The sequence below is a fragment of the Pogoniulus pusillus genome, chromosome 5, assembly GCF_015220805.1.
Source record: "Pogoniulus pusillus isolate bPogPus1 chromosome 5, bPogPus1.pri, whole genome shotgun sequence".
NCBI classification, from domain to species: Eukaryota; Metazoa; Chordata; class Aves; order Piciformes; family Lybiidae; genus Pogoniulus; species Pogoniulus pusillus.
Genome location: NC_087268.1, coordinates 18,584,288 through 18,597,046, shown reverse-complemented (window position 1 = coordinate 18,597,046; position 12,759 = coordinate 18,584,288). Strand labels below are relative to the sequence as shown.

Sequence of the window (12,759 nt, the reverse complement as noted above, 5' to 3'; positions counted from 1 at the left end):
GATCTGGATGAGGGGATTGAGTCCAGCATCAGTAAGTTTGCAGATGACACCAAGCTAGGAGCAGGTGTGGATCTGTTGGAGGGTAGGAGAGCCCTGATAAGGGACTTCGCCAGGTTGGATGGGTGAGATTTAACAAGACCAAGGGCAAGGTTCTGCACTCTGACCACAACAACCCCAAGCAGCACTACATGCTGGGGACAGAGTGGCTGGAGAGCAGCCAGGCAGAAAGGGACCTGGGGGTACTCGTAAATACTGGGCTGAAAATGAGGCAGCAGTGTGCCCAGGTGGCCAGGAGAGCCAATGGCATCCTGGCCTGGATCAGGAAGAGTGTGGCCAGTAGGAAAAGGGAGGTTATTCTGCCCCTGTACTCAGCACTGGTCAGGCCCCATTTTGAGTGCTGTGTCCACTTCTGGGCTCCTCAGTTCAAGAGAGAGGTTGAGATACTGGAATGTGGCCAGAGAAGGGCAACAAAGCTGGTGAGAAGCCTGGAGCACAACACTGTGAGAAACAGCTGAGGAAGCTGGGGGTGTGCAGCCTGCACAAGAGGCGCAGGGCAGACCTCACTGCTGTCTACCTCTACCTGAAGGGAGGCTATAGCCAGGTAGGGTAGGTCTCTTCTGCCAGGCAACCAGCAACAGAACAAGGGAACACAGCCTCAAGTTGTGCCAGGGGAGGTCTAGGCTGGATTTTAGCAGGAAGTTGTTGCCAGAGAATGTGATTGGCATTGGAATGGGCTGCCCAGGGAGGTGGTGGATTTGCCATCCCTGGAGGTGTTCAAGCAAAGCCTGGCTGAGGCACTTAGTGCCATGGTCTGGTTGATTGGACAGGGCTGGGTGCTAAGGTGGACTGGATGAGCTTGTAGGTCTCTTCCAACCTGTTTGATTCTATGATTGTATCTTCCATTTTCTACTAAAGTTCATTTTATTAAATTCTACCTATCATCCATTTGCAGATAGAAGGAAAAATGTAGGCTAGTAAACATGGCTAAGATTTTTTTTATGTCTTGGTCCCTGCCTTGGCTGGACTTTGGAAGTGGTACAGACCTGCTGTATTCATTTATTTTTTAAAACGGTAAAGCTCTATTTGGAAGATCCTATTAGAATCACAGAACTTTATTATTCTATGGTTCTATGACTCTACGGTTCTTTTGTTTTATGATTCTATGATTCTAGAGTTCTGAGGTTCTATGGTTCTTTGGTTCTATGATTCTATGGTTCCCTGCTGTGCTAGTTTGAAGCTAGCTAGACTGTTTTGGTGAGAACTAGATTATAGGCTGTGAAAGGAAAACAATGGTGATGTCAACTTCCCTCAGAGTCTTGCTGAAGAAGAAAGGAAAACATTAGATAACACTCTCACCTTTTTTTCTCACTCTGGCTGGGCTGCTGACTGAGCTGCATCTCTCTAACATACCCTCCACTCACCTTTGCTTCTTAACCTCTTAGCCGAACCTTTATTCTTCCTTGGGACTGGGGTAAGGTTGAGAGGGCCAGGGGGAAGGTGCAGGGGGGGTTGAGAGCCCCTCCTGGGGACTCAGGTTTCTGGGAGGGGAGTTGTGTTTCTGTATTATCTTTTACCTTGTATATTTCTGTACATAACTGTATATACTGTAAATATCTGCTTGTATATTGTGATAGCTGTAAATAAATAACTTCATTCATATTTCCAGAGCTAGCTGAGCCTAGTCTGGGTGATTTCTAAAGTGTGTGGGGGGAGTAACACCCAAACCATCACATATTTTTATTTGGCTCCCAAAACGTGGGGCAAATTCATTTTGAGTGATTGTTAATTAACTCTGGGAATCAGAATGAAGCTAATGTAGCAGCTATTTTACTTAGTGGGGGTGATTTTGTGGCCTGCTTTCTGTTTTCTTGTGTACAATTGGATCAAAGCCCAAATTGGTTATTTCTTGCTTAATGTAGTTTTTAAGAAGGTCAAAGGTAAACTTACAAGCATTTTCTGGTCCTGGGGCGTTCTCATTCTTGGGTATGCTGGTTTTAATGTCACTGAAAATTTTACTAGTAACATTACAGGGGCATTTACCAATAACTTTACAAGCAATCAAAGCACTGCCTTATCTACAGCATCGATGAGGGTTATCTTACCCCGAACTGAGATGCCAGACCCAAGTTCAGAATTTTATTCACATCAAACTGTGGCATTTTTGGTGTGTGTGATCCTAGGTCTTACAATTTTTTATTTTATAATACTTTTAACATTCCGTGTGAAAAATTCAAGTGCAATGCCTGTAAGAACTAGGAAACTGTCTGTGTCCAAAACCAAAGATAAACAATCTGGTAGTCCAAACCAAAACAAAGATAATTCAGGGGTACAGCAAGGGATAGCCACTCTACCTCCCTCTCCAGATTCGGGGAAAGTTGCCAATACTCCTAGTGGGAAAGATAACATAGCAGGATTGGCAGGCATCCCAGGAGTACAAGCAAATAATCAAAGCCAAGATGTTCCCTCTACTAATAACACGAGTAACACTAACTCAGCCAGCTCGAATCCCCAGCCAGCAGACAACCAGAACCCTGTTAGATCTAAGGCAGATCTGAACTCACAGACCTCAAACCAGACCTCCAATGATTCCAACCCTCCATTAGACACGTCAAAGTCTGTCGCTGTGCAGGCCTTTTTGGCACCAGTTAAAGCAAAAGCCAAGACAACACATTTGACAAAGTGTGATTCAAAAGAGGATGTAAGAGAGGGGACCTCTGGTGCAGGAGAAGGAAGAGGAGGCATAAAGTCTTCAGAAATCGGCAAACATGCTCAGATCCCAGTACTCTGATGAGAGGAGCGCTGTGAGGTTGGCTGCCAAGAAAGAGGATGGTTCCAATGAATTTAAGAGTGCTCTTTGGAAAGTTCTGTTTCTAGGCTATGGACATCCAGATCAACAAGAGGAAGAGGAGAAGGATGACATCCAGGACTCCAACGATCCACTCAGAGAGGTCAGGGAAGTTAGAAAGGAATACTCGAGGGAATCAGGTAAACCAATCCTAAGCTGGCTAGTGAGATGCTGTAGCATTAGTGCCAGTGCCCTGCAGGTAGGAGACAAGTCTGCCAAGCAGCTAGGACCACTCACTAAGGAGAGTGGAGTGGACAAATACCTAGCAAGTCCTCTTGGTACGGTTAGCTTGTGGACACGCCTTCTGTTGGCTGTGGCTATGAGATATCCTTCCCAAGATGATCTGCCATGCTCTGCCAAGAAGTGGAACACCATTGAGCAGGGAATTAAGCTTCTGAAGGAGTTTGCTGTGAAGGAAGTGTTTTATGGAGATCATGGCACACATGAGCCTGATGACATTCCTCTTGGAACAGGTCTCATGAAGAAGCTGATTAAGCTTGCTCCTTCATCCTATGCTAACATCTTAGCCAGCAAGTTTCTAGCAAGGAGTGATAATGGAAGGTCTTCCACTGTTAGTGAATTCACTGACCAGCTCAGGCAGATAGAGGACAGCTTGTCACATTCTGCCCTAGTCTCTGCCATAAAAACTATGACTACAGAGATAAAGGGGATGAAAGATAGCATGAAAGAACTGAAGGAGGATCTTAAAACCTCCATTTCCAATCTGGAAAAAGACACCATTCCTGTGTCATCTGAATGGGTGCATGTTTCTGCAATCAGGAACAGATGCCCACCTCCTGCAAGGCAATTCCAACCCAGGAGGAGACAAATTCCACTTAGACATCAGCAATCATGTGCGTCACTGTGGATAATTCTGCGTGACACATACAGTGAGAACATGAACAAGTGGGATGGTCAGCCTACTTCAGCTCTTTCAGAGACAGTCAGGGAACTGCAGAGTGGCAGAAACAGAGGCCTTGCTGCCATTGCCAGAAAAGTAGCTGTGACTTCATCAGCTCCCCAAAGCAACTGCAATTATTCCAACAGTTGCAATTTCTCTCACAACAACACCAATCACTGTGTACACCCCACATGTCATGTTCAGCATTAGGGGTGCCCTGCCTCCAGCCAGGAGGAGAAAAGGGATAGTGGAGAAAACTGAATCTATTGGAATGTGTTCATTAGGTGGCCTGGCAGTTCAAAAGTTCAGAAATACAGGGCTTTAGTTGACACAGGTGCTCAGTGTACTTTGTTGCCATCAAATTGTAAGGGGACAGAGTCCATATCTATTTTTGGAATCACCTGTGGATCTCAAGAGTTAACTAAGTTGCAGGCTGAGATCAGTTTAACTGGGAAAGAGTGGCAGAAACATGCTATTGTAACTGGTCCTGATGCGCCTTGCCTTCTGGGAATTGACTTTTTGAGACAAGGTTGTTTCAAAGATCCTTAGGGTCACAAATGGGCTTTTGCGATAGCATCTGTAGAGATTGAGGACGGTAAATTGAAATTGTCTGTTAGACCTGAACTTTCTGATGAATCTGCAGTTGTGGGACATCATGACATAGAGGACCTGGAGGTGCCAATTGCTACTCAAGCTGTTCATCACAGGCAGTACAGCACTAACCGTGACTTTTTGTTGCCCATTCATCAGCTGATTCGTCAACTGGAGAGTCAGGCTGTCATTGAGAAAGCTCATTCACCTTTCAACAGTCTCATCTGGACTGTGCACAAGCGTAACAGAGACTGGCGACTGACAGTTGATTTTTGTGACCTCAATGAGGTGACTCCACCCATGAGCGCAGCTGTGCCGGACATGCTGGAAATCCAGTATGAGCTGGAATCGAAGGAGGCTAAATGGTATGCTACCAATGACATTGCTAATGCTTTCTTCTCTATTCCCAAAGCAATGGAGTGTGGGCCTCAGTTTGCATTCACCTGGAGAGGAATCCAGTACCAGTTCAACCGTTTGCCTCAGGGGTGGAAACGCAGCTCAATGATCTGTCACTCAGTCATCCACAATGCACTGGAGAAAGGTAAAGCTCCAGAGCACATCCAATTCATTGATGACATCATTGTGTGGGGCCAAACTGCAGAGGAAGTCTTCGAGAAAGGTCACAAAATCATTGACATTCTGTTGCAAGCAGGTTTTGCCATTAAGAGAGACAAGGTCAAAGGACTTGCCAGAGAAATTCAGTTTGTGGGAGTGCGGTGGCAGGATGGTCGCCGTCACATTCCACAGGATGTGATCAACAAAGTCTCTACCATGGCAGTTCCCACCAGTAAGAAGGACACTCTGTCTTTCTTGGGTGCAGTGGGATTTTGGAGACTACCCATTCCTGGTTTCAGTCAAATTGTCAAACCTCTGCATGATGCGACTCGCAAGAGAAACAATTTCAAGTGGGGACCTGAACTACAAGCAGCCTTAGATCAGATCAAGCGAGAAGTAGTCCATGCAGTGGGCTTAGGACCTGTGCGATCTGGTCCAGACATTAAGAACATTCTGTACACGGCTGCCAGTGACAATGGTCCAACTTGGAGCCTTTGGCAGAGAGCTCCAAATGAGACACGTGGTTGTCCACTCGGTTTCTGGGGTCGTAGCTACAGAGGTTCAGAGGCAAACTACACCCCAACAGAGAAAGAGATACTAGCAGCCTATGAAGGAGTGAAAGCAGCTTCTGAAGTGACTGGAACTGAATCACAATTGCTTTTAGCTCCTAGACTGACAGTCCTAAACTGGATGTTCAAAGGCAAAGGTTCATCACCACATCATGCCACAGATGCAACCTGGTCTAAATGGATAGCTTTGATAACCCAACGAACACGAATGGGTAATCTTGATCGACCTGGTCTGGTGGAGGTGATCACCAACTGGCCGGAAGGCACAGACTGTTCCAAACTTCCGGAGGAGAAAATAACTCGTGCTGAGGAAGCTCCTCCCTATGGTGATCTCTCTGATCAGGAAAAGAACTAGGCTTTGTTCACAGATGGTTCCTGTTGTCTTGTTGGGAACAAGCGAATATGGAAGTCATCAGTCTGGAGTCCTACCAGGAGAGTTACTGAAGTGAGAGATGGAGAAGAAGAATCCAGTCAGTTCGCTGAGGTAAAAGCTGTCCAACTTGCTGAACCCAAAAATTGGCCTATTCTTTACCTTTACACTGACTCATGGATGGTGGTCAATGCTCTTTGGGGTTGGCTAAAAGACTGGAAAAAGCATGGTTGGCAGAGAAAAGGAAAGCCTATTCGGTGTGCTGATCTATGGTAGGACATTGATGCATGGCTGGAGAGAATTCCAGTGAAGGTGCGGCACGTAGACGCACACATGCCTAAGAACAGAGCCACTGAGGAACACCAACACAACCAGCAGGCAGACCAAGCTGCTACGATTTCTCAAGTTAATACCAACTCTGATCTTGACCTTGATTGGAAACACCAAGGTGAACTGTTCTTAGCTCGGTGGGCCCATGACTCATCTGGACATCAAGGCAGAGATGGAACATACCGATGGGTTCGTGATAGGTCAATTGTCCATGGACGCTATCACCCAAGTGGCTGTGACATTTGTGCTGCTATTAAGCAGGCGAAGCAAATCAAGCCCTTATGGTATGGTGAGAGATGGTCAAAGTACAAGTATGGAGAAGCCTGGCAGATTGACTACATCACTTTACCTCAATCTCATTCTGGCAAGCAGTATGTGCTGACGATGGTAGAGGCCAGCACCGGATGGCTGGAAACCTATCCAGTTCCACATGCTACTGCACATAACACCATTCTTGGCTTGGAGAGACAAATCATGTGGAGACATGGAACTCCAGAAAGGATCAAGTCAGACAATGGCACTCATTTGAAGAACAATCTAGTGAAAGACTGGGCCAAAGAGCACGGGATTGAGTGGATCTATCACATACCCTACTATGCACCAGCTTCAAGGCAGATTGAGCATTACAACGGTTTGCTGAAAACCACCCTAAAAGCCACGGGGGATGGAACTCTGAAAAATTGGGACAAACATTTAGCACAAGCTACGTGGTTGGTAAATAGTAGGGGTTCAGTAAACAGAGCAGGACCTGCACAATCAGACTTGGTCCAAACAGTAGACCGTGATAAAGTTCCTGTTGTACATGAAAAGAATCAGTTAGGGGAAACTGTTTGGGTATTTTCTCCTTCGGGCAAAGGGAAACCTGTCCGAGGGGTGGTGTCTGCTGAAGGTCCTGGTCACACCTACTGGGTAATGCAGGAGAATGGTGAAATCCAGTGTATTCCACAGAGAAATCTAACCTTAGCTGAGTGAGTTTAAATTTAGAGTGTATAATACAAGCTGTTAGGAGTTTTCTGTTCTAGGTACCATTGGCATCCAATGACAGGATCTACACGAGAATCTACAGTATGTGAGCATGAATCCAATGTCACCTGGGAGTCCCTGTTCTCGTCTCACCTATGAGGAGACAAACTGTTCTGAGCTTTTGAATCACCTACATCTGAGATAGCCGGAATGAAGTGTGAACTGAACTTGTAATATTCAGTAGTGTAAATATTGGTTTAGATTAGATGAGATAGATCTCAGCAATACTCTCAGTGAAGTAGACAGGGGTGGATTGTGCTAGTTTGAAGCAGGGTAGAATGTTTTGGTAAGCAAAAAAAACTAGATGATAGGCTGTGAAAGGAAAACAATGGTGATGTCAACTTCCCTCAGAGTCTTGCTGAAGAAGAAAGGAAAACATTAGATAACACTCTCGCCATGTTGTCTCACACTCTGCCTTGGGTTTCTGACTGAGCTGCATCTCCCTAACCTCACCTTCCACTCACCTTTGCTTCTTAACCTCTTGGCTGAACCTCTATTCTTCTTTAGGACTGGGGTAAGGTTGAGAGGGGCAGGGGGAAGGTGCAGGGGTGTTTGAGAGCCCCTCCTGGGACTCAGGTTTCTGGGAGGGGAGTTGTGTTTCTGTATTACCTTTTACCTTGTATATTTCTGTATATAACTGTATATACTGTACATATCTGCTTGTATATTGTGCTAGCTGTAAATAAATAGCTTCACTCATATTTCCAGAGCTGGCTGAGCCTAGTCTGGGTAATTTCTAAAGTGGGGGGGGGAGGTGTGTGTGTGTGTCGAACACCCAAACCATCACACCTGTTTCTATAATTCTATGGTTCTATGATTCTATGATTCTATAATTTCTATGATTCTATGGTTCTATGATTTTATGTTTCTAAGGTTCTAATAGGATCTTCCAAATAGAACTTAACCATTTTGCAAAATAAATTGGTACAACAGGTCTGTACCACTTCCAAAGATCCTATAAGTAGGGTCATTGGGTTTTTTTTTAATTAAAATTAGTGTAACTTTTTCCCCTATGGTTCTTCTGCAGAGCTCTGAAAAAGAGATTTCCTGAGAAAAGATTGATCACTGTGAAAGTGATTATATTGAACAGATACCTCGATATCATTTTGAGACAGGATGGGGTAGATTCAGAACAACAGCATAAAATGCTGTTTACATAACTGTATGTCAATGACTCCAAGACTGAATAGGAAGCAGATTTTTTCTCATGCATACTATCTGCCTCCAGAATCTGGTGAGAAATGGCGCATGTAACACTTCTATTAAGGAAATCCCAGGTGCAACCTATGCCTTTGAGACTTGTTCAGCAGCAGACTTTCCTGCTATATAGAAAAAACTTTGAGTAGCCTCCAAACCTTCCATTTACCACAACAATAACATTACATCAAGTAGTCAAACCAACATGTGGTCTTTAAAATGCTGGGATTTACAAGTTGAACTTAAGTTAAGCTCAGGCTGGAGGATGCTAAGCACTAGAACCTGGATTCACCTCAGGCAGCAAAGAGATCCGGGGACTGGTTCTTCACCATGAGAGTGGTGAGAGCCTGGAATGGGTTTCTTGGGGAGGTGGTTGAGGCCCCATCCCTGGAGGTGTTTATGGCCAGGCTGGATGAGGTTGTGGGCAGCCTACTCTAGGTTAGGGTGTACCTGGGCACGGCAGGCGTGTTGGAACTAGCTGATCCTTGTGGTCCCTTCCAACCCTGACTGATTCTATGATTCGATACTTAAGCCCAGCACTATTATGTAAGCATACAATGTACATTTTCTAATAATAACATATAGCAGGCAGTATTTTTAGAGTAGGTAAACATAACAGATTTACTGTACCATAAAGTCTTAAAAGCAAACTGTCTGAAATATGTTCTGGTTGTTACTATTAAAGAAAAAAAAGTGGAATTTGGCTCTCAAAACCTCAGTTACTTTCACTAACTTTAGTAAGATTCAGTCCAAAAAGATTGAAATAGAATGTCCTTAAATCTGTATCTCATAGAGCATCTTGCAAAAATATGAGCAGACACAGCAAGACAATTTCATTCAGAACCTGTGTTCTTTTAGAAGAGAGTAAAATTCTGGAGGACTTACTGCAATTTCAGTATTTACTTCATGTTTGCTGAACCTGTAAACAACCACATAGGCAGAAACCCCTGCCACACAGAAAATTCGGCTTTCAGGACACCAGTACATCATCTGAATGGCAAAAGGATCTTCTTCCACTATCTCAGCTGTGGCTTTTCCTTCTCCTGTTTTCTGTTTTTCAAAGACCTTGGACGTTTTTAATTTGTACAACATCTGCAGAGTAACTGGAAGATATTAAATCATATTACAGAAAGTACAGACTAACATGAAGCAAATCAAACATAAAAATTCCTCGGTTGCGATTGTCTTTTCATTATAGCACAGCAAAGAATATTAGGAAGGTCTAAGAAGAAGAAGAAGAAAAGAAGAAGAAAAGTGCAGCTGTTGCTTCTTCTTCTCCCGTTTTCTATTTTTCAAAGACCTTGGACGTTTTTAATATGTACAACATCTGCAGAGTAACTGGAAGATATTAAAACATGTTAAAGAAAGTACTGACTAACATGAAGCAAATCAAACATAAAAATTCCTTGGTGCTGATTTTCTTTCCATTATAGCATAACAAAGAATCTTAGGAAGCTCTAAGAAGCAGAAAAGATGGGTATTATATAACACAGACATTATTCTGTGGCACAGATCTGCTAGAATATGCATTTCATACTTCCAAAATGGATAGTTGTGAAAACATTCTTAGTACTTTCTGTGACAGCATGCCAGAGGTGTCAGTTAACCATTATGTCTGTAATTAGGTTTACACTGAATGTTACAGAGAGGCTCTGATAATGGTACCATTCTCCTAATGAGATATGAAACTAAGATTTAATTTGTCTGAGATAATTGTCTTGTTAGAATGTAAAGATCATTGAAATGTGCTGCCCAGGGAGGTGGTGGAGGCGCCATACCTGAAAGTGCTCAAGAGAAGATCGGATGAGGCACTTTCTGCCATGGTGTAGTTGATTGGACAGGGCTGGGTGCTAGGGTGGACTGGATGAGCTTGGAGATCTCTTCTGACCTGGTTGATTCTATGATTTTACTTTTGTTCTTATTTAAGCTCACTCAACTTTCTGCATTTGCAGATAAAGTCTTCAGGAGCAGATATTAAGAAAATATTTCAGTGGCCTGCACAACACAAAGGCTTTTTGAACAAAGAGGAGTTCTAAAATGTTTTGAATTTCCTGAATAAAGATTATCTGTATTGATACCTGTTTATAAAGCCTCCACTGACACAAATATCTGAGCTAAAATAGGTTATAATTAACCCCATTTTGTTTCACTGGTGCTCCTCCTTGTTTTTTCACTACTTTTATATTATCATCAGCATTAATTAATAACTGCAAAAGGTCAGAAAAAAATCACAGGATCACAGGCTCACGAGATGTTAGGGGTTGGAAGGGACCCAAGGAGATCATTAAGTCCAACCCCATTGCCAGAGCAGGACAACACTATTTAACACAGATCACAGAGGAACACATCCAGACAGGCCCTGAAAGTCTCTAGAGAAGGAGACCCCACAACCTCTCTGGGAAACCTATTACAATGCTCTGTGACCCTTACATTACAGAAATTCCCCCTTGTGTTGAGGCAGAACCTCTTTTGCTGCAATTTACACCCATTGCTCCTTGTCCTATCCCAGGGAGCAAGTGAGCAGAGCCTGTCCCCCTTTCCTGGACAGCCTTCAGATCCTTATAAACATTTATCAAATCCCCTTTAAGTCTTCTCTTTTCCTCCTCACGTCCAGTCTGAACCTACCCACCTCCAGATAGGCTCTATACTTCTCATACAGTTAAGTATCATGATAGATCTATACATGTATGTATGTGATTTGTCAGCACTATATATAAAAGTGAACTTAGAAACTTACTGGCAGAAGCATCCCAAAACTTTACTGATCCATCTGCATGGCTTAAAAAAATATAAAAAGGTAATGTGTTAAACCAAGATGCAATCGTAAAACATCTTCTACTTTCAATGAATAAAAAAAAAAGTAAACATAAAAACTGTGTTTTCCTCACATGATAATTCTCTTCCTGACAGTATATAATACACATATGCTTACTGTAAGAAAATACACTGTTATCAGTTTGATTAGGTATTTACCTAACACTTATTCACACATTTCCTACAGAGAAGTAAGCAACTAAGCTTAAGATTGAAACAGTGAGGAATCAGTTCCCAGACTAATGCCAAGTTTAAATTACAGTGCTTTCGGCTCTGCAGTAAGCCAGTTTCGAGTCCATGCACCCTAAAACTAAGTTTGTATAATGAACTATGAAAAGACAGACGGAAATTTCATTTCGCTTAATCCCTTACAGCTGTGTTCTTTACAGCAAAATAAAATAACCCCTGAAGTAATGCTCTGGAAAGAAGGCACTTGTGTTTGAAAGGAGAATAATTCCTTCCACACTTTATTGCACAAATCATAATCTTGTTTTTAAAAACAACTGTTAAGTAATAATCAGAAGGAAACACAGTGTATCAAAGCTAAATATCTTCTGTTTTACAGCGTAGCCTCTTGAAAATCCATCAAGCATTGCTCAGGAGGTTTCCACTGCAACTTGAGCCTTTCTAGATCTTTTTGTTATGGGGCTCTCTCTCCACTCACAAGGTAAAATTCATCACAGTGCACCACAGCCTCACTAATGCTGGGGCATTAAGATGAATTCCCAAATACTCTCCAGTTACAAAGTTCCCAGAAGGCCAAAGGACAACAGCTATAGAAGAACAGATAGTCCCCTTGTGCTAGTTTGAAGCAAGCTAGAATGTTTTGGTATAAGAACTAGATAACAGGCAGTGAAATGAAAACAATTGATGTCAACTTCTCTCACAGTCACGCTGAGAACTCTGGGAAGAAGAAGTAAACTTTCTCCATTTTTGTTTCTCACTCTTGCTTTTGCCTTAGACCGAGACACATCTCATTAACCCTGCTCCCACTAACCCTGCTCCCTAACCTCTTGGCTGCACCTCTTTTCTTCCTGAGAACTGGGGTAAGGTTGAGAGGGCCGGGGGAGGTGTTGGGGTGGTTTGAGAGCCCCTCCTGGGGACTCAGGTTTCTGGGAGGGGAGTTGTGCTTTTGTATTGTTTATCCTTTGTATATTTCTGTATATAATTGTATATAACTGTATATATTGTAAATAGCTGCTTGTAAATTCTGCTAGCTGTAAATAAATTGCTTCATCTATATTCCCAGGGTCCGTCTGAGTTACCTGGGGCAAATACAAAGTGTGGGGGGGCGGGGTAACCCCCAAACCATCACATTTTTTAATTGGCTTTCCCAACGTGGGGCTAGATATTTTTGAGTGATTGGAAATTAGCTCTGGGAATTAAGATGAAGCTAATCAAGCAGCTATTGTACTTGGTGGGGATTGCTGTGTGGCCTGTTTTCTGGTTTTTTGTGTACAATTGGATCAAAGATCAAATTGGTTATTTCTTGCTTCATGTAGTTCTTAAGAAGGCTAAAGTTAAGCTTTCTAACATGTTCTGGAGCTGGGGTGATTTTATTCTT

The 12,759-nt window shown here is 43.1% G+C and overlaps 1 protein-coding gene across 7 annotated transcripts in view; it reads right to left on the bottom strand.

Moving 5' to 3' along the window:
• Positions 1 to 12,759, bottom strand: part of STXBP5L (syntaxin binding protein 5L) — a 307,500-nt gene that overhangs the window by 97,053 nt on the left and 197,688 nt on the right. For all 7 annotated transcript variants that reach the window (XM_064143383.1, XM_064143384.1, XM_064143388.1 and 4 more), the window contains exons 14-15: positions 11,119 to 11,159; positions 9,267 to 9,484 (exon numbers count right to left, since the gene is read on the bottom strand). In XM_064143383.1, the coding sequence (XP_063999453.1) occupies positions 9,267 to 9,484; positions 11,119 to 11,159 (259 nt within the window). The remainder of the gene's footprint in view (positions 1 to 9,266; positions 9,485 to 11,118; positions 11,160 to 12,759) is intronic.